The 21,734-nt window shown below is 40.7% G+C and overlaps 5 protein-coding genes across 5 annotated transcripts; 1 reads left to right on the plus strand and 4 right to left on the minus strand.

Moving 5' to 3' along the window:
* Window positions 1-7,989: 7,989 nt before the first annotated feature.
* BDZ83DRAFT_742364 (cytochrome P450) lies at window positions 7,990-10,575 on the minus strand (the record flags this gene model as incomplete). Its single annotated transcript, XM_060513108.1, has 4 exons — window positions 7,990-8,319; window positions 8,378-8,550; window positions 8,616-9,712; window positions 10,536-10,575. The coding sequence occupies 4 exons, from the start codon at window positions 10,573-10,575 to the stop codon at window positions 8,166-8,168; spliced, it is 1,464 nt and encodes a 487-aa protein (XP_060362983.1). The 3' UTR covers window positions 7,990-8,165.
* Window positions 10,576-10,721: 146 nt separating this feature from the next.
* On the minus strand, window positions 10,722-12,405 carry BDZ83DRAFT_581932 (cytochrome P450; the record flags this gene model as incomplete). Its single annotated transcript, XM_060505505.1, has 2 exons — window positions 10,722-11,658; window positions 11,708-12,405. 2 exons carry the CDS (start codon window positions 12,403-12,405, stop codon window positions 10,722-10,724), a joined length of 1,635 nt encoding a protein of 544 aa, XP_060362984.1.
* Window positions 12,406-13,138: 733 nt separating this feature from the next.
* BDZ83DRAFT_581964 (cytochrome P450) lies at window positions 13,139-14,882 on the minus strand (the record flags this gene model as incomplete). The annotated part of the gene is made up of 5 exons (XM_060505506.1): window positions 13,139-13,560; window positions 13,622-14,233; window positions 14,288-14,356; window positions 14,418-14,520; window positions 14,589-14,882. The coding sequence occupies 5 exons, from the start codon at window positions 14,880-14,882 to the stop codon at window positions 13,139-13,141; spliced, it is 1,500 nt and encodes a 499-aa protein (XP_060362985.1).
* A 776-nt stretch (window positions 14,883-15,658) lies between these two features.
* Window positions 15,659-17,958, minus strand: BDZ83DRAFT_721031 (cytochrome P450; the record flags this gene model as incomplete). Its single annotated transcript, XM_060512340.1, has 3 exons — window positions 15,659-16,544; window positions 16,596-17,051; window positions 17,864-17,958. 3 exons carry the CDS (start codon window positions 17,956-17,958, stop codon window positions 15,659-15,661), a joined length of 1,437 nt encoding a protein of 478 aa, XP_060362986.1.
* On the plus strand, window positions 17,846-21,650 carry BDZ83DRAFT_742365 (cytochrome P450 monooxygenase; the record flags this gene model as incomplete). Its single annotated transcript, XM_060513109.1, has 5 exons — window positions 17,846-18,633; window positions 18,690-19,002; window positions 19,773-20,219; window positions 20,281-20,844; window positions 20,898-21,650. The coding sequence occupies 5 exons, from the start codon at window positions 17,846-17,848 to the stop codon at window positions 21,648-21,650; spliced, it is 2,865 nt and encodes a 954-aa protein (XP_060362987.1).
* Window positions 21,651-21,734: the final 84 nt, after the last annotated feature.

Genomic DNA, 21,734 nt, shown 5'->3' on the forward strand with positions numbered 1-21,734 from the left:
CCAACGTACGGACATCCAGGTTCAAGGTTCGGCATTCTGCCCATGGCATGAAAGAATGCCAATGGGGCAGTCTCGTCGACGAGCCCTCGCTTCTTATCTTCAGAGACTCTACGCGCAGAATGATCCCGTCCGTTGGTAGATAGCAGTGCCATGACCAGCTCCGCCACTGTTTGCGGCGACCCCGAATTGCTGTACTCTGGCAGAGATTTCGAGAAGCTAGCAGGAGCTGACTCTCGGGGTCTCGGTAAGAAACTTTCTCGCGAGCCATATCCCAGCTCAGGGGCGCCGAGCCCCTGAGTAGCAGGCCATCTCAAGGGTGTGATAGTCAGGTGAGTGTCCACCGGCGTAGTCGCAGTGCGTACATGTCTTGGCTGGCATACTTTCCTCGTACATACGAGGGCGTCATCGGCGGGAGCACTATGCCCAGGTGTAGGTATGCCGAACATCCAGGCTGCCGTTGAGACGTGAATTACCCAACAGGGAAATTCTATCAGCGTAAGCGATAGTTTCTCCTATCAGACTCCCAGTGAGATAGAGCCCGTCATGACTTGACTGGTAGCCCGGCCAGACGCCAATCTCCGCGATGTGCGGTGTCTCTCGCCCTTTTCGGCAATGCTCGACTGTTGACCAAGGTTGGAGGCCAGAAAATTGCCAAAGACGGCAATTTCTCGGTCACGCCCTGCGTTCTTTCGCCCGAGGATGGACCGCCAGGGGTACTCCCGCGGGCGCTCGTTGTGATGCCTGGCATAACACGTCGAACACTCGCAGCATCTTATGGACCCCGCTGAGCTGTCAAATTACCAGAATCGGTAATTTTGAGTGTGAGGAACGCGGCGAGTCACCTGCGGCTTGCGGCCGCAACGAAGTAATTGCGGAAACTTGGGAGTAGTGCGTCGAGCCAGTAGTGACCAGTGGTGTGATCCTGTGCCTTATCCCATAACCCCCTCGCGTCCTTGCATTACTCTCAAGGGTAATTTTGGGTCGAGAATGAGGCGAGAGGAACGGGAAGGCGAGGCAGAATGCGAGGCGAACGGCAAGGTAGCCCTCGAGAATCGGCAACGGGGTTGCGAGGCGTTCCATCGCACAGTCAGACAATCTCGACATCGACTGTAATCGAGATCGGCAAGGTGCAAGGCAGCAGACGGCGGTGAAGAGATTACCACAAACGGCAATCAACTGAGGAAGTTAGCAACACAATTCCAGCAAGAGAACATCGGAACGTGCTGTGCAAGGCGTGCTGTACTTAGCATAGGCAGTACGAGTGCAGGTAACTAGACACAGATACCTTTGCCATCCAAGCACCGGGTTAAGCCAATGTATGGTAAAGCCGTGGTCTCTCGTACGGTTGATAATCGCGAGCGAGAGTTGAATGGATGTTGACGATGCGTGAACATCGTAGAGACCGGGGATGTGGCTGAGGCCGGCGAAATAGCGAAGTGGCGCAAACAAGTGCTGTGAGAAGGAAAGGATACAAAAGAAACTTCGAGGTACTTTGGCGCGTTGGGCGGGGCAAGCGCTCATTTATGGGCTGGCAAAACGGCGAGGGATGGCGTGGCCGAGAATTACCCGATGTGGCAGGTGCCGAAAATGGCATGTCAGGACCGCCATTTCCGAAGGCAGGCAAGCCGTCTCTTGTTTTACTAACTATATTATTATATACGAATTAGGCTATTAATAATAATATTATTTAGTTATTCTAATCGTAGTTTATATAATAATAGAGGTATATTTTAAAAATTTAGTTAATTCTTTTTATTTAATTATTGGTTTATAAGTAAAAAGAGGTTAATAATTTATAATCTATATTAAGTTACGAAATTAGAGATTTTTAAAACTTTAAAATAAATAGAGAGCCTTTATTAAATACTATTTCTTTTAGTATATTATAGTTAGTAATAACGACTTTAAAGAACGTATATATTAACTCTTTTACGCTACTAGCTTTTTTATAAAATATAAAATAAATAAACTTAGTAAGTTAGTTAATTATAACTAAGATATTATTATACTATATATTTATAAGTAGTTCTTTAGACTTTAGTAGTTTAATAATAAAGTTTTATAAAATCGATTACTATACTTTTATTAATAATAGTAATAATTATAGCTCGCTATAGGGCTTATATAGGCTATTTTTATTTTTTTTATAAGTTACGTAGTTTTTAATTATTTTTATAATTTTAGTACGTATAGCGGATTTATTATAATATTAATAGATCCGTTTTTATATTTTAATAACTCTTTAATAACCGTATATAGGTATATTATAAATTTTTATAATAAGTTTAGAAATTATCTTTTTAGTTAGGCTAGTATTAATCTTTTTAACTATTATAAAAAGTTTTATAGTTAATATAAAGCTACTATCCTTTTTTTATTTAAAAATAATTTATATTTCTTTAGGGACCGCGACTTTATAGTTAAGTCTTTTATTAAGAGTATCCGCTCTACTATTTTCTAAACCTTTTTAATAAATAATTTAGAAATTAAATTTAAATAAGAATTTGCTCTATCTAATTTATCGTTTATTTAAATTCTTATTTATTATAAAGTTTATAAAGTTTTTATAATCTATATAGATTATAACTTCGTATTTAGTTTTAAATAATTATAATTTCTATTTTTAAAATACTTCGATAATAGCTATTAGTTCTTTATTATAAATTTATTAATTTAATTTTATTTTATAAAATGCTTTAGAATAGAAATAATATAAATAAAGTTTTTTTTATTTATTTCGTTATTTTAGAACCGCTTTTATAGCGAAGTTTAAAGTATCGGTTTCGATTTTAAAAAGTTTTTAAAGGTCTAGGATTATAATAATTAGTTTAAAAATAACTATATTTTTAATTTTAATAAATACTTTTTATATTTAGGATCTTAAATAAATAGGTTATTTTTTATATTAAATTATTAAGAGGTTTAATAATATTAGTATAGTTTTTAAAGAATTTTAATAAAATTAACGAATTTTAAAAATCTTTATACGTTTTTAACGTTTTATAGTATAGGCTAGTCCTTAACTATTTTTATTTTTAATATTTATATATAGATTTATTTTAGTATAATAGTATATTTTAAAAAATCTACTCTTTAAGCGTAAAACTTATATTTAAATAGTTCGGTATATAGTTTAGTATCCTAGAGCTTCTAAAATACTATATAAATATACTTTTTATATATTTCGAGGTTAGGGGAGAAGATAAAGATATTATTAATATAAATAATAATAAAGATATCGACGTACTCTTAAATATATAGTTAACTATTATTTAAAAGGTTATTAATACGTTAATAAATCCGAAAGGGTATAACTAGATATTTAAAAGTCCTTTACAAGTTAAATACTATTTTTATTTATCTTTTTTTAATTCGGATTTAGTTAAATATTTTTTTAAAATCTATATAATAAACTAGTTAGCTCTATATAATAAATCTCTAAGTTCGGTAATAAATAATAAAGGATAGTAATTCTTTTTTATAATTTCGTTAAGTTTTTTATAGTTAATAAAGGTCTTCGTTTTTTTATCCTTTTTTTAATATAAAGAATAGGGGTAATTTATAAAGAATTTAACGGTTAAATATATCCTTTTTAAGTTTTTTATCGATATATTCGTTAAAATATTTTTATTTTTTTAATTTATTAAATATATTAAATAGAACCTAGGTTACGTTCTTTTTTTAAATTTAATTTTATATCTTAGTTACTATATTCTAGTAATCCTATTTCTTTAGGTTTTATAAATATTTTATATATATTTAGTACTCCTCGGTATAATTTAAAGTCGTTACATCCTTATCGTCGGTATTAACTATAAACTTTTTAGAGCTTTTTACCGTTTTAATAAAAGCTATATATTATATTTATTTTTATTTTTAAGAGTTTTAAAAATCTATTTAAACCCTTTTTTTTTTAAATAGTTTAGTAACTAGATTTTTTATAAACCTAGCTAGTAATCTAATCTATTTATAGGTTATGCTTTTATAACTATAAGATTTTAAATAACGTTATATTCTAATCTCTATAATATTATATTATAGTTATTTTTATTAATTATTAATAAATATCGAGAGGTATATAGTCTCCTATTAATATATTATAATTATAGTTAACTCGTTCTCTTTTTACTATTTATAGTTAGTATAGTTTATTTTTTATATTTATAATAATTAAGCTTATTTATTATTTTAGTAATATAAAGCTTCTTTATATATATTATTAATAATAGCGTTTAGTCGTTATCTATAAATATCGAGTCGGATTTATAAATATACGTCGTTCGCTATCGGTTATATATAAGAACTTATTTTCGGTTTTTTTTTTCGTTTTCTTTATAATTAGCTTTTTTAGTTTTTTAATATTCGCTTTTTTTATGAGCGCTTTATTATATCGTTTTTATTATTCTTTTAGGCTTTAGCCTTTTTAATATAGTAGACTTAATATTAATTATATTTATAATCTTCTTAGTCTATATATTCGCTATTAAAGTATTTTATAAAAAGTTTAGGTCTAGACTAAATATTACTTTATTACCGTTATTAAAGTATAGTAACGTCTAGCTAAGTAGTTAGTTTCTATATAAATATCTTTAATAGTTTATTATTACGTTTTATAAATAAAATAGCTATTTTATTTAAGTACGAGGTACTAAAAGTATTTATTATCTAGATATTCTATTAAAATAATTCTTTATAAAAGGGGTCCTCGGGGTTAATAAAAAGTAATCTTTTTATATAAAGAGTTATTATAGTTTTTTTACGTTCTCTATCCTATAAAATTAAATAATTTATTATCCTAAATAGATAAATATTTTTATATTTAGTTTATTATCGTCCCTTTTAAACTAATATGTTAACGTTAAGTAGTACTTTATAATCATCTCTATTTAAATACTTATTAATAACGTCGAAGTTTATTTAAATTATAAAGTAATTCTTTTTTATTAAAATAATAAAAACTATTCTTATTCGATTTCGTTTTTTTAATTTAAAATCGATTCTTTTTTATTTATAATTTTAAATTAAGAATTAGCTTTTTAAATATTTAATTCTATTTTTATATAAAAGGTTTAAAGTTATTTTTTAACTTTATAAATAAATTTCTTATCTCTATCCTCTCGTTATATTATATAAATAGACTTAGTTAGAATTTTTTTATTATTTCGTTATACTATATAAAAAATTATTTATAATTTCTTTTATATCGGGCCCTTTTTTTTAAACTTAAGAAATTACTCCTTTATATTTATTAAAAGTCTTTATTTAATTCGTTTTTAAAGAGGTAAAGGGTATCCTTTATAATTAAGTTTATTTTCGCCCTTTTTTTTAGACTTTTATATATTTAGGAGAGGATAGTAATATATTTAATATTATTTTTTTAAAGTATAGGGTTAGTAAGCGGTATTTTTTTTCTTTTTAGCTATTACTAGGTTTTAATAAATAGTATAGAATTATTAACCTTCTATTGTTTTAGGTCCTTTAAATACTATTTATTTATTTTTATTATTTTAGTACGTAGGATAGTTATTATTATAATAAGCTATTTATAATAGTTATCTATATAGGACTTCTTTATTTATAATATTAGCTCGTTTTTTAGAAACGGTTAATATTAAATACGTTTAAGTTATTAATAGTCTTTAGCTATATATCTTAGTTATCGTAGTTATAGTATTTAAATTCTTTTTTAAGTCGGTTATCCTCTTTTTTAATAATACTAAGATCTATAGGGCCGTTATATTATTTATAAATAGTACTTTATTAATAGTTATTTTAGTTATTATAGGGTATTAGTTTATTTAGAAACTGCGTTAGGGTTATTATTAATATTTACGTCTATATTAGATTTTTATTTATAATCCTTTTTTTTTTTTTTTATTTATAAAGTTAGTTATTAAGTTTAATAACGAGTTTATTATATTAAAAGAAGTTATTTAGTTATTAAGCGGGACTAGTTCGTTTTTAACTTCGTTTTTAGTCTTTAATAGAATATAAATATCTTTATATTATTAATAAAGTCTAGTTAAGTATTAAAGTATTTAAATTTAATAGAGTATTCTTTATTAATTTAGTTTATTATAGCTATACTAAGTTACGTTTAGTTTATTATTTTTTATTAAGGTCCTAGAATAAAGATTTAAAAGCTTTTTAAATCTATTAAATTATAATAAATATTCGTATTTTAATAAAGTACTCGTTAAAAGTCTTTTTATTAAAATATTCTTTTTAAATAGTTTAAACTATTTAAAGGTTGTCCCTTAAAAAAGCTAATATATATATAACTTTCTCGGTTTTATTAATAAAGTTTTATAATAAAAGTTCTAATAGTTCTTAATTTAAATTAGAAATCTTTTAAAAGTACCCGGGGTACCTTTATAAATAATAATATACTAAGTTTAAGTTTTTATTATCTTTTTTAAAAAGGGGTATTAATAATATTAATAGTGGCTAGAGGGTATTAACTTCTTTTTAAAGACTTAATATTAATATTTATTTTTTATTTTCTAAGTTAAATAACTTCGTTTTTTAGGTCCTAAATATATTAAGGGCTATTCCTGAACTATTAAATTATAATTTTAAAGTTATAAAGCTTATATACGGTTTGTTATATATAGTTTATATTTTAGTAATATTTATATTCCTTTTTTAACTCGTTTTTAAATCGTTTATAACGTCTTTTTTAAAAATAACTTTATTATTAAAATCGACGTTTATTAAAGCTATTTCTATTTTTTTAGCTAAGCTTTAAATATATTATTTAGAAAAAGAAGAAGAACCTAGAGTAAATAATTTAATAAAAGCGTAAAAGAATATTATTTATATTATTTAGTTAGTCTTTATAGAGCGAACTTATTAAATAAAAGTAATTAAAGTATTATAGCTAGCTAGTTATAATAAATATATTAATAAAAGTTAAGGCTATAAAGGCTAAATAAATAGTATCGTAATTATAAATAGCTTCTTTAGAGCTATATTTATAAATTATAAAGTTAATAAAGCTTTAATAATTAATTATAGCCTCGTTAAAAGGGATTTTTAATAAAAATAGCTAAAAACGATCGTAAGATTTAATATTAAGTTAATTATTAAAAAAGCTATAAAAAGTCTATTTTTAAGCCCGGCTTAAGTTTATACTATATATAAGTTTTATTTTTATATATATCCTTTATCTTATATATATTCTATTTATTAATAATTATTAAATAGATTTTAATAAGCGCTTACTCGGAGTAATTATTATAATTATTTTATTACTTAATTACCCTTTTATTTATATATAACTTATTTTATAGTTCTTTTATTCTTTTAGATAATATATTTATTTTATTTAATATATATATAGTACGCTATAGCCGCTACGGGCCTGCGGGGCGGGCCCTGGTCTTAGTTATGTATATTAGGTTATAATAAATTACTCTAAATAAGCGCTTATTAAAATCCATTTAATAATTATTAATAAATAAAATACGTATAGGATAAAGGATATATTTAGGAACGAGACTTATATATAGTATAGATTTAAACTAGGCTTAAAAATAAACTTTTTATAGCTTCTTTAATAATTAACTTAGTATTAAATTTTATAATTACTTTTAGCTATTTTTATTAAAAACCCTTTTTAATAAAACTATAATTAATTACCAAAGCTTTATTTATTTTATAATTTATAAATATAACTTTAAAAAAGCTATTTATAATTACGGTACTATTTACTTAGCCTTTATAGCCTTAACTTTTATTAATATACTTATTATAACTAGCTAGCCGTAATAGTTTTGGCGCGAGCGTTATAGGTTGCTAACGTTGTAAGCTTGTGTTATTTAGCGCTCCTGCTCGTCCTCCTGCTACTGCATCCCCCGGCTATACTAACTCATCCACTTTCCATTAGTCTTAGTATTTCCTCTAATGCCGCGCGACGGAAAGGTGATCGGCAAGAGACTAAAGGAGGTGATGGTTTAAGAATCAGAGTATAAGGAGGTGGGCTTGCATAAGTGAAGACAATTGCATATAGAATAACCTAGAGTTGCAGCGTTCTTCTTAAAACATTGTTTCGATCAGAGAGCCATATTGCGGATTCCCGTACGTAACGTCAGGCTGCTCAATAGCCCTCTACACGGATCAACCAGTACATTGAAATACAATAGGTAAACTTGATCTACATCAGGTTATGCAGCCGGTGTCATCTTCACACGCAGCGGATTCTTTTCGAAGAATCCATACCACTTCTGTTCAAGCCAATCCACCTCCGTGTTTTCCAGCTCGACGTCAAAGTTCCACAAGATTGAAGCGATGATCAGTCGAACTTCGTGATAAGCTAAACTAGTCCAGTTAGTATCTAAAGTCGAAGAGACTAGAGCTATGAACTAGGGTCAAATACCTCTTTCCGAGACAATTCCTAGGCCCGTAGAGAAAAGGCTGGAAAACCTCCTTGTTGTCGTCTGAAAATTTAGATGAAGCGGTCGTAAGCCAACGTTCTGGCATAAACTCCATTGGAAAACTGAAGTGTCTTGCAGAATGATATGCTGCCATATGGGGTATTCCTACCGTCGTCTGCCATTTGGTCAGCAGTTGCGTCTCCATATACGGTACGGATACACGCGGCTTCGATGACTCACCCCCTCTGGAATCCATTGACCGCAGATATTCGCCCCGCAGACTCGCTTCACGCGCCCCAATGCTCCGGCAACAGGAGGATAGAGCCTCATAGCCTCATCGATGCAGGCTTGGAGGTACTTCAAACCTTGGAGCTTGGAAATCGTAAGCTCGTCTCTTTTCAGGCTGCGAATCTCCTTCAGCAGAATCTTCATCTTGCCTTCGTTCTTGCAGAGGAAGTAAGTCAATCCACTGAGAAGACTTGCCGTTGTCTCTGATCCTGCGATGAGGAACTCGTACGAGCTAGAGTACATCTCTTCTCGAGTTATGTTGTCCTGCTCCGCGTTACGCTCAACTAAGCTCCAGATATCGCCCCTGTCGGTGCCTTGCTCCAGGCGTTCGTCAACCCGCTTTACAGCGAAGTTGATGTGCTCATCTCTCATTGCCTTTATTCTCTTGGGTATCAAACGCGTGAAGAACGCCTCGAGAACTGGGTATGCACGAAGGAGTAAGGTGTATCCCGAGTATTTGAGTGATTCCTCGATAATAGAAACCCAGGGCACGAAGCTCTCGCCACTGAGCATCCCTAAGGGTTTTCCAAAGGTCAAGTCTGCCATCATATCGAAGGTTGTGAAAGTGTACAGACGAGTCACTTCCACCGACTTGTCTCCCTGACACGTGGCCACCCGGTGCACCTGGTGGATCTTTTCAACCAGCATATCCACATAGCCTCGAATGAGGTCTTGCTGCCCACGAAGTGCTTTGTCTGAGAATGCATGGCTGAATATCCGCCGTTGACGTCTGTGCCCTGAGTCGTTGGCGCGGATCAGGCCCCGAACGTTGGGCGCAATATCTGGTCCATACATTACCAAGTCCTTTTCGAAGAGGTCTTGCCCGGACTTGTGGAAGCCATGAATATCCTTCCATGCCCGGTGATCAATGTAGCTGAGCTCATCTGGCCCAATCCGGACAATAAGGCCATATTGATCATGAAGCCGTTTGGGAGCGATGGCACCATCCCCTATGACTGTGAAATAGAGTCGATAAAGCTTTGTTACTGCTGCAAGTTTCGGTCCAGGATAACGGCGAAGGGGATGGAAATAGATGCGATAGATGATGACTACACAGCGATGAATAGAGAACTAAGGGCCGGGGTTAAAACTGCTATGATGGCCGCGGCCAAGGTCGTTGTGGGCGACGTACTAAGATGGCTACAGCAAGCGTGGCTTCTGCGACTGTAAAGTGTGAATAAAACATGTTTAAGGGTAGCAAACCCGTGCTGGTGGATGGAAATTGCACGGCTAATGAGCTTTTGGAAGAGTCGACACACACTGTGAGTGGTAGAGAACATGTTCCGAAGTGAAAGTTGTTAAGTACTAGCGAAACGGCACGGCAAAGTTGACGGCAATGAGCCCGAAACCGAGCCCGAGTATGAAGTGGGTATCAACTTCCAAAGCCGTATCCAAAACTGTATGTTTTACCTGCCCTTGGACTTTCCACGGGGCAGGTGAAGGCCAAGTCTCTTTCCAATACCTTGGCGCAGTCTTGACTCGTCGTGTAACGTGTGCGATACCTGTGCACAATGTGAAATATCGTCCAGGGTACAGAGCCCGGTATAGCCTTCTAGGTTTCTATGTTATCCACAACTTTAATGATTCTTGTGACTTTCGTTTGTTGCTAATCGTAGGTATACCACCCGCTCATTGTTGTCCAATGGACATCCTTCCCAATTCGTTCGTGGAGCAAACGTTTCAGAACCCAATATCCCAACGCATTGATGTATCTACCTATATCGGTATGTGGCGTTAGTCACTGATAACAAAAGATGGTTGGGCTTCCCATCAAAGTTGCCCGCGTGAGACTCTCGAAGTGGTCTAGCCACTCAAAGCTCTCCAAGTGAGTTTTAGTAGACTGCAGTGAGAAGACGTGTTAAAGGAGCCTACAATTGTTATAGTCCAAAAGCTTGACGTATCCAGGCTTCATATTGGCTTGAAGGGCAGGTCTTAGTGACGGCAGGAAAGCAACGAAGACATTGCTAACATGTAAGTTGAGGCTGCATTTGAATGAGGTCACTTTTCAAAAGCACGAAGTATACAATACACTCTCACTACTCATTTGTTATTGAACCTCTAATATTCCAGCTTCCATTCGACGTGTTCCCAACCCTCTCGTCTTCTGAACGTGGCCTTCACTTGCTTCTTTGGCGGAGGGACACTTTGACCCGTGAGGTTTGCGATAGGGCACTCAGGAACAAGGAGACCATCGCAGTCAAATCCTGTGACCAATGCCGCGAGAAGGGTGATGTTCTCGTTAATGGCGAAGTTGCGACCAGGGCACAGGTGCTTGCCGCCACCAAAAGGCCAAAAGGCCATCTTCTGCGTGATACCGCTTGACCCCGACATGCGTACTTGGTGCTCGAGCCATCGTTCAGGCGCAAACTCATTTGGGTCCCTTTCGCCCCACGCCTCTGGATGGCGGTGTCCAACACCGGCGGGAATATGACAAATGCCTCCCGCACGGAGCAGAGTTCCGTCAGGAAGTGTCGTGTCATCAAGAACGTGTCGTGTTGCTGTATTAGAGTCGAAGAGACGCAAGGTCTCACGATGTGTCGCAGTGATGTAGGGGCAGATGTTGGAATCGGTCAACTGAGAGGTATGAATTGTTGCGACTACTTTTGTCGCAGCTCCACTGGGCCCAGTGATCTCTTCCTTTCCGAGGGTCACCAGCGGCTCAACCTCTTCTCGTACTTTAGCCAGAATTTCCGGTCGAGACATGACGCTGATAAAAAACCAAAAGAACATTGGGGCACTATTGGTTGTTGCGGCTACCACCATGCCTACCTCAAGTCGGCCCAGGTCAGTGTCGCTGAGGCCAGAGTTGCGAATGATACGTGCCCGCAGCTTCGTAAACTCTGCGGCGTCTGGTGGGAATGACGGCTCGTCAGGGATTTGCTCGAAATATTTGACAAGAACACCTTGAAGTCGCTCTCGAGCAGAATTGCCAGCTGGTGCTATCCACTCAGGCTTGATATTAGGGAAAAGATAGGTCAATGCATCATCATATGTCCTATGATCTGTTAAAATTGAAAACTGTACGGGAGCTTGAATCAACGCACCAGATATCATCCACCAGACGAGGGTCATGTCTGAATGGGTTTGTTTTTTTGCCGTAAAGCGAATCTGTTGCGGCCACGGCGATCCGATTTCTGAGAAAGTGATACAAGTGCTGGATCTCCTGCTGATGCTCAGGCCCGGCTGCTAGCGCATTCAGATCATCAGTAAACGCCGCAAGTGCCGTAATCGTCATACGTCGCATGGGTTCTGGTGCAGTTGCTGTTGATACCGTCGTGGAGAAGGCATGGAGAAGTGTGCCGTCCACAAAAAGCTCTTTTGCCTTTGCGCTGAGTCTGACCAGGCCATCGCTGGCCTGGACGACGAAAGGGTCAAAGGAAAGAAGACGGTTGCGGAGAGCTGCCTGTGCCAGAGAGGGAGAGGCAATTAGATAGACCTTTTGGCCAAAGATGCTGAGCGTGGCTGTCGAAAGCTTGCCCTGAGAAGACTGATATATCTCTAGATAGTACTTGCCGCCCTTGTAGAGCATGTTGACGAGGTGTCCCACAACAGGTATCGTCGGCTTCAGGAGTGGCGGCTCCCTCGGATCCAAGCTAGGCGTTGAGATTCTGCTAAATGCCAGGACGACAATCGGAAAGAGCGCAAGAACAACATAGCTGAAGATCCGAACAAGAGCAGAACCATAGAACTGTGTTGACTGTCCCTGGTCTGTGGCAGAGGTGTTGATAAGTGACTCGGGCATCATCAAAGCCACCAGTGGTTAGATATCCAAACGAGCTAGGAATTCAACCAACGACAATCAAGAGGAATGTCTGTCAGGCAGAAAGAACTTGTGACAAGTACGTCTCTGAGCGCGGAATAAGCAGGTTAGATAGATACATTTTCTTAAAATCGGGTAACAATGCTGTAGCCAAGCCAAAGACGAATTTTTGGTTTTACCGTTACAAAAGCACTGAGGAATTCATCATGCGGTTTGCAAACATCGTATCCATCTGCCCAGCAGAAGATTCGCTTTCGCGTTCGGCGAGGTGACCTTAGTCATGTCGCGCCGGGGCTGAGATTTCGTGATACCTGTGTTTGACTTGAACTACCGCGCGCATTCTAGCCATTGCCTCACTTCAGGTCAGATTAAGTTTCCGAATGCTTGGCTATAAAATCCGCAACCACGGCTAACTGTTGCCGTTTTTTTTAATATATCTTGTTTCCGACATGGATCAGTGCAAGGTGACTGTGACTCAAATTGACTGGCTTCTTGGTGTGACTGGGGTACCCAGTCAAATAGTCCACATACCTAGTTTCCAGACGTCCGTTTTAACATCTCGTGGCGATGTGCGCTTCAACCTGGGCACGCGGGTGGAAAATGCAAGGTTCTTGGGACTACTATATTGACGGCCGTTTCTCAAACATGAAATACGAGGTTGAACATTGTGTGTGTATATGCAGGGAATGGTCCAATGTCTCATGCAGCTCGACAACTATGAACGCTGTCTCAATCGCATAGAGATCCTTGCCTTTGGATTGGCAACAAGCACTAAACCAAACTCAAGGGGCTTTTCGTTTGCTGAGACCGGTGCTAGCTTCCAGTCGTATCTCAGCAAAATGTTTGAGAGCGCCATTTTGGATTCATGTGCGGCGAAGAAGCGGCCAGCACACGCGTGCTTCCCGTAGCCAAACGCAAGATGATTCGGGCTTGTGCTCACAAGATGCGCCTGATTTGCAACCTTGCTATCACCACTCTCCCGCACGCGAACAAAACGATACCCATCGAATCTCTCGGGGTTTTCATGCACGTTCGGATCCCATAGCTTGTCTGCAGAAACTCCAATGACGCTCCCCTTGGGTATTGTGTCGCCATTAGATAGAGTTGTGTCTTCCAAGACAAGCCTGTGCATGAATGCTATCAAGTGCGCGTTAGCTTTGAGTGCGTTGTCTAAAAATGCGTTACTATTATAACTCACTCATTGCAAGGGGCTTCCGGCGCTGGCTCTCCTTCAGCACGCTATCAAGGAGCTTCATCTCGTGAAACGCCGCCTTGCTCCATCCCAATCTATTGGCGGCGTCATTGATCTCATATCGTAAAGGTTCGACGATTTCCGAAGTGGCTGCAATCTCAAGAATGGCTTGGGTGAGCAGGTCTGTCGTGGTGTGAATTGCGGCTTGTGACAAAATGAGTTGCGCAACAACAGGATCGTAATCGCTTGTCGTGTCTTTGGTGTCTTGTTCAAGCCACTCAATCACGTCGTTGAATGTTGGAATAGGCTTTCCAGACTTGATAGCCGCTTCTTTTACCAGGCGACGCCGCTCAATGGCAGCTATGATAATACTCCTCGCTTTGAAAACATGTCGGCGGAGCTTGATACAACATGGCAGTATCCAGTGAACCAATGGGCGAAGCTTGGCCGGCCACAAACGAAGGATTTTGGCCGCAATGTAAGCATCAGTGGTGTATTCAGTGGTGACTTTTATCCAATCATCATTCCTCGTGATCTCTTCTCCTAGGAAGACGCGGGAGGAAAGACGTGCCACAAGCTTCAGGACATGCTCACGAAGATTGATCTCTGTCCAGTCTACTACAGATGTTAGATCAAGGTCATTGGCAGTATCGTTTCTTCATTCAGGCATACCTTTCGCATCTGGGAAGTGATCTTTCAATGCAGCCGTGCATTCCTCCGCTAGAGCTCCTGTAACTTTATCTGACATGGCCAACGTTAGTCAAGATACGATACTCTCGTCAGCAAATGAGCATGTTCATACCTAGAGAGTGCGTGAGATGCTTTCTGGCGATATCACGACTTAGTGCCGCATCGGCTGTGCCTTCCCGGAAACCTTCGAAGCCAGGGAACCGAGCATGGAAATTCTACAAATCCGGGTCTCGTATTAGTTTGGGTTCAGACCTATGAGTGTGGAAGATGCTGTCATACATACCTCAGTGATTACTTGTGAATAACTTAGCCGCGAGTCAGTCCGAATTTCATTCGCAAACTCTGAGGGAACCACTGTGATGACGCCTATATCGGTCAGGATGCGGAACGCTCGATTCAGTTTCAAGCCTTTGGACACGAGTTTTCTCGCATTGAATAGGAATGAGAACTGAACCAGCAACCGAGGCTCCCAGAATCTGGGAGCGTTCACCATCGGAATAGTGTCTTTTCTTCTGAAGGCTCCGTAAAACGTCAAGAGCAAGATGAAGCCAGCCGCTGTAGTCAAAAAAGAGTACATATGGGTGACTCGGAAATGGCCCAGCGGTTGGTTGGAAAGCGTATTAGCTGAAAAGAATAACAGCGCAGTGGCCGAACTGCTGTCATTGACTGACATGATCACTGTGATAGACACGATGATGGATTGATGCTTGTGTGGGTGAAAAAGAAAAAATGATTAGTTGCAGACGTGCATACAACGTGAGAGAAGGAGATCTTGAAAATAGGAAAGGAGGTTGTGCGTTGTAAGTGGGCAGACAAGACGCAGGCGACCGAGAAGAATCCGGATGACTGTTTACCCTAGTCTTGCGATATCGAGACAGCCGAGTGAGAGCGCATAGCTACAAGACCACGGATCTCAAAATGGCCCATTTCGGCGAGGACGGAAATATTCGAGAGCGAGAGCGACTTAATCGGCTTAGCTACGAAGAGTCAGTCTAGGTGAGCAGCTACCACATTGTCAGTCCCCCCTCTGACGCGCTACCCACGGCTTCCACGGAGTTTCAGCCGATAGTATCATTTCAGGTCACTCGCATCATACTGTACTTCGTATCAAGATCTTAACTTTCAGACAGGGACCAGGACATACAAGCTCGTATGGCAGAAATTAACAAATGGATTGCTTGCCCCTAGCGCTCACCTGACATGGAGTCAACTTGATGCCTGGAGGCGGATCACTCAAGCTTGTACTGGGCGGCGAGATTATGACCGGGGTTTGCAGCGGGAATGCTTTATTTTCTAAGTTTTCTATATGCTTTGCGGAAGGAAAGAAAGAACATCAGGATCCGATGCTTTAGACTACATCTTCAATGTGCCAGTGGAAAAGCACCATTTCTGATGCTTGGTTTCCGGCCTTGTTCGGATGCCCACCAAGACGTCCGAATTTGGCTTTTTCACCGACAGCATATTCGTATCGTCTTCTTTGGGTAAACTATCTGCGCCATCGGGGAAAGTTACGTCAAACTTAGAGAGAAACATCGCCGTGAATGTAATCATCTCGTCCACTGCAAGGTGCCTTCCGGGGCACAAAGTGCTGCCGCCTCCAAATGTCCGATTTGCTGCTGGGTGTACCTTGCTCGGCCTCAAGAACCTTTCCGGCTCGAATGCGTCGGCGTCAGCACCCCAAACATCTGGATTCGAGTGAATCGCTGTTGCAGCCATTTGGACTATGGCTCCTTTCTTCAGGATATATTCGTCGCCTATTTCTGCATCTTGGTGAACCAGAAAGGTGCCAGTCGAAGAACTGATGCATCGCAGAGTCTCATGGCAAATGGACATGAGAAGCGGGCAGCTTTTACGAATAGCGGCGACCTCGAGTGTGGAGAAGCTCTCATCATGTGCGCATGGCTGGATGATCAGAGAAAGCTCCAGGCGAACCTTTTTCAGCATGTCTTCATCTTTAGCAATACGCAGGATGATCCAAAAGACTGCAGGTACTGTGTTGATCAGGAATCCGGTCATGAGGCCCAGACCATAGCGAGCAATGAACTCAGGCCCTCTACTGTGATCCAGTGCAAGCCTGCGTGTACGCCGAATCAATTCAGAGGCAGTATTTTCGGGAAATGAGTCGCCAAAGTATTGCAATAGAGCATCGACGATTTTTTGACGCGCCGCTGCTGGCTTCGCAGCCGTGATGGTGGGGAAAACACCCATCGTCAGAGCCTTGAGGCCATTCTCAAAGTCCCTGTGAAAAAGTCAATAAACCTTCTGATAAGGCAAAGCTATGGGGCTATACCAAAATGCCTGCAGCAACTCTTTGTTGTTAGTAAAAGGGCCGTCTGGTCCGTGAAGGGCCTTTGCAGTCGATATTGTGAATATCTCTTGGAGCCAATTCTGGAGGGCAATGGTTCTTGGACCTTCGCTGATGTTGTTGACATGGTTTGCTAGGCCGTTGAAAATCTCTTCGTAAACCTCCTTCAGAGAGAGAGAACCCGGAGAGAGAAGTGAATGCTCCATCGCGTGGGCTTCCTGTCTTAGCGAACCTTTCTGCAACGGGTTTCTCAGCAACTCCGAGATGTCGGTTTGAGAAAAAGCGAATAGTTTGCCATAGACGATGGTGACGAAGGGAACATTGCCATCAACTTCTTTTGAGCGACGAGATATCAAGGCAATAAGTTCTGGTGAGTTGACGATGTACGTTTTCTGAGAGGCCAAGTACACCGTCAGAATTGGAAGTTTGGTCGATGATCTGCTTTCAAAGTCAATAATCCGTCGAGAAAAACATACTTTGATAAGATCAAGGGTTTTAGTGCCCCATCTGTATTCAGTTACCTCAGATGGATGTAATATGACACTCCATATCTCAGAAGTCCGAGTATATGACCTATGAAAGGTATCGAAGCATTAACCAGAGGAGGCTCTTTTGGTCCGGGTCTAAGGGTCAAGTATTCAACCAAGCGTAAGAGAAAAAATGCTGCTGTAGGTAAGAAAGCTAGAGCAACTAGCAAATGGCTCAGCTCAGTAATGTCTATCATCGTGAGGAATACGTCTTCAGCCTGGTAAAGCAACGAGTATGGCGAGAGATTGGAGAGTAAGGAGCTATAACACTGAGATCGCAGACCTTTTGCGATACAGTCATGATTCTATTTACATCTTCCCTTCGGACTCGGTTTGATAATGTGGAACTCGTAGGCTTCTAGCTGCCCATCTATTGCTCTCAAAATCTATTCATAAGTCGAAATGACTAATGTAGCCGTCTGTGTGTGGTCAAGGATTATGCTGCCCGCATCCTTCCCAGAGGTTGGACCCTCATCCTAGCTACCGAGAACAGGTACAAGTCCGCCACCTGAGTGCCGTGAAGCTGCCACAAGCGGTCTTATGAGCACACAAAGCTGCAAACTTCTATTTATTGCCTCGATGAGTCTCTTTGAAAAGTACGCTTGATGTTACAAGAAGCATCTCTCATTGCCAGCCTGTACCATTTCCATGCCAGTGCTTTCGATTACTGTCATACGCCAAGACGTACGCACTCCTCTTTTCGCAACAATGCTCATAAAATCTTACCCGGGTGGTGCGGCAGTTACTGGGTCGTTATTGATTACGTTCCTGGTTACATTTCTGCTCATCACTCTCTCTCTTCCTCCGTCAAAGTCCTTCATCCGGCTGACCGGAGTCTTTGCTCTCGCGACCCTAACTTACGCGCTCCAGCTCGCGTCTAGTGAGTGGATCGCCAATCCTCACTGGCGTTCCGCGATCGTTCCACTTTTATGGATTCAGTTTATGAGTGCCTCTGAGCTTGTCCTAGTCAGAAAGTGGGATGGCATCTGGGAATCGGACGCCCGCACCAAGAGCATGGCTGGGTTCACCCCATCTTCTGCCTCTCTCGTGGCCCGAACGTACGAATCTCTAATGCTGCTTTGGAAGCTCAGACGAATCGGCACGAGGTGGCAGGTCAAACATGTCCCTGGATTACAACAACGGTCTCCACACCCCCCAGAGAGCCGGGTAGCATTTGTCTTGAAACGATCTCTCAAGATCCTGGTTGCCTTTCAGGTTCTTAGCCTCATGACGCAGGCTCCGCCTCCGGACCCGAATTTTGTCGGTCGCGACAAACAAGCGCTGGCGTTTCAGGGTCTCGTCAGGCTGTCGCAAGCGGACATCACGTTCCGCATCATTGGGACCCTGTCGTTCTGGGCCTGCACCGCTCTCATAAACCTACTCATGTTCGAAGTTACTTGTCTCGGGTTCGTTGTCGTTTTTCTATGCAAGGTCGAGGACTGTCCTCCACTCTATGGGGATTTTTCGTCTGCCTCAACCATTAGGGGCTTCTGGGGGTAAGTCGAACGATACAATTGCGTTCCAGTCTATTTGCTGACAATCTTCCACTCAGGACCTCATGGCATCAATGTCTGCGTAGTGGCCTCACAGGCCATGCCGATGTCATTGAACACCACATTTTCCCATTCCGGCAAAGACTGGTTTCTAGATACCTTCGTATCTTTATCTCCTTTTTCATTTCCGGTCTGATTCATCATACTTCTGACATCGCAATGGGAATGACAGCAAAGAACGCCGGTGCTTTTATGTTCTTCTTGCTGCAGCCCATTGGAATCATCGCTGAAGATGCTATCCAGGCTATCTCGAAACAAGCGCCAGTGTGTCATTCGGCGTCCAGAGTTCGGGTCTTTGTCGGATACCTATGGGTTCTTGTGTTCCTTGCCTGGTCGACCCCGACGTGGTTCTATCCCCAGCAAAGGCTCGGACTGGACTCATCCGGACTTCTGCCATTCCATCCGATTTTGTTGAAGGAGCTGAATCTCCAGTCCGACTTTCACTAGCATCGGTCAGGCGGATAGAGTTTGGATATCTACCAGACTGGATGACTTCTGTCATGGAACAGGGATAGACTCGGCCTGTCTCGAAGTGACTGTCACATGCGCTAGCACGGGACCTCACTTACATTTCCTACCTATATTGACATATTCCGTTATCTATTTCATCTATAGTCATACAAGCTAGCTTTGCCACACTTCTTTTGCCCATTGCTACGTGCCATAATAGCTCGTGACAACTTCGGTTTCGGTCCCATATGGAGAAGGACCATAAAAGGCACGGTCCTCTCGTGTTTTCCAGCCTGGCCTGGATTCCGGACAGGTCAACACGTACTGATAGTAATGTATAAGCGATCCATTGCCAAGATTGCTATGTATTCCAGCCACAATTTCGGTCGTCTCGAAACCGATCATTGTAGGGACAGGGTCCCAGGATCAACAGGGATATGATCAGCCTCCCTCAAGCAAGCTAAAATTTATCTCGTTCGCTATAATCACATTCGTTGCGATTCCCTTCGGTGTAGTCTATCTGACCGTGGTCTATGATTTTCCTAGGAATTAATCCTCACTCATCAACTCCATCCCGCAAAGTTCTCAACATGATCAAACACACCTATCATGCGGCTTCCATCGTGTTGCAGTCACCCATCCCGGCGTTGATATTTCTCACCTTTACGCTTGTTTATTACATCTACTTGAAAGGCTTCCCAAGACCTCTCACTGGGATTCCATACAACGAGAGCGCTCTGAAAAGCTTCTTGGGTGACCTTCCTGCCTTCCAGCATGCAAGAACCCACGGAAAAGGCTTTACTGTGTGGATGCGCGACCTGGCTCAGAAACACGGGTCACCAATGGTTCAGGTCTTCCTAGGCCCATTTGCACCGCCATGTGTGGTTTTGTTTGACTATCGTGAAAGTTACGACATTGTTGCACGGCGAACGAAGGAATTTGACCGTTGCCGAAGGGATGCAGAAACTATGTCGACCATTTTACCTGAGCATCATCTTTCGATGGTGTCAGCTGACGCCAGATTCAAAGGCAACAAGGACTTGGTGAAGGATTTGATGGCCCCAGGATTCTTGAATGAGGTTAGTTTTTTTTGACGACTTCGGTCTAGAAAGCTTTTCTCAGCTAATTTTGCCTACTTAGGTTTCTGCGCCCGAGATTTACAGCAAAGCGCTATCTCTCATAGAGCTGTGGAGTGTGAAGAGCAAATGGGCCGCAGGCCGTCCGTTTGAAGCCCATCACGATCTTCAGAACGCTGCTTTAGATATCATCATGTCCGCTGCCTTTGGCGAGACAAGCAATGGCGGTGTTCTCCGGCAGCACATACTGCGAGAAACAGGCCATAGGCCCTTCCTAGTGCCAACAGATCCGAAAGAGCCTGCATGCTTCAAGAGTCTTGGGCTTCCTACTGAGTACCAGGCTACTGTTGATATCACCCACTTTATGGGCAGGGTTGTCACGTCGCCCTTCCCAAAACAGTTTGCATGGCTGTTGAAGACATTCACGAGAGTGAGCAGTGTATTCGTGAAGAAGGACCAGTTCATCAGGAGCCAGATTCAAAAGGCAGTATCATCGCTGAGCGACGAATCGCTCCAAGGAGGGAAGGCAGCCAAATCAGCATTAGACTTCATCGTCTTGCGAGAAGTGACAGCAGCCAAGAAGTCCGGACGTAAACCCTCATTCACTTCAAAGAGATTGGAAGACGAGGTAAACTTTTTGATTTCCCCTTAGACGAGAAATTCATGCTGACTTCACGACAGTTGCTTGGATACATCGTCGCGGGCCATGAAACGTCTGCGTCCATCTTGTCTTGGGCTGTGAAGTTTCTAGCCGATAATCAGAAACAACAGCATACATTGCGCAAACATCTCCAGGCAATTTATCCAGATGCTGTAGAAGAGAGGAGACAGCCAAGTGTAACCGAACTCACAACGGTTACAGCTCCGTATCTTGATGCCTTCCTGGAAGAGATTCTACGACTCTCACGGACAGCTTCGATTCTAACACGCGAAGCTGTCAATGATACTATCGTGATGGGGAAGTTCGTGCCGAAAGGTACCACAATCTTCATCTTCACACAGGGGGCGAGCTACGTGCAGCCTTCTCTGGGCGTTGACGAACAAGTGAGAAGTAGAACTTCGCAAGAAGCCAAGCGAGTTCCAGACTGGCTTTCCGACGACGTAGGAAAGTTCTGTGCTGGGCGCTGGCTTGTACCAAAGACGGGAGCGAGCGGGTTCAGCGAAGAATTCGTCGGAAAAGAAGACAGCTGGACTTTGTCTGATTTTGATTTTGATCCTCAAGCAGGGCCAATCTTGACATTTGGTGGTGGACCAAGAGGATGTTTTGGTAGACGTCTCGCCTATCTTGAGTTGCGCATGGTTCTTGCGTTGCTTGTGTGGAATTTCGTTTTCAAGCCATGCGCCGACAACCTTAGCACCTATGAGCTCAGGGAGAGCATAACTGTGGAGCCCAAGGATTGCTATGTCAACCTCCAGACTTCAGAAAACATGTAGTTAAGAGTGTCACAATCTCTTCCAAATCCACTTCAAATATAGTCACTGGTTTCTGATATTCCTGTTCAACTACAATGTTGCCAA

This window comes from Colletotrichum acutatum, assembly GCF_030867785.1.
Source record: "Colletotrichum acutatum strain CBS 112980 chromosome Unknown BDZ83scaffold_72, whole genome shotgun sequence".
NCBI classification, from domain to species: Eukaryota; Fungi; Ascomycota; class Sordariomycetes; order Glomerellales; family Glomerellaceae; genus Colletotrichum; species Colletotrichum acutatum.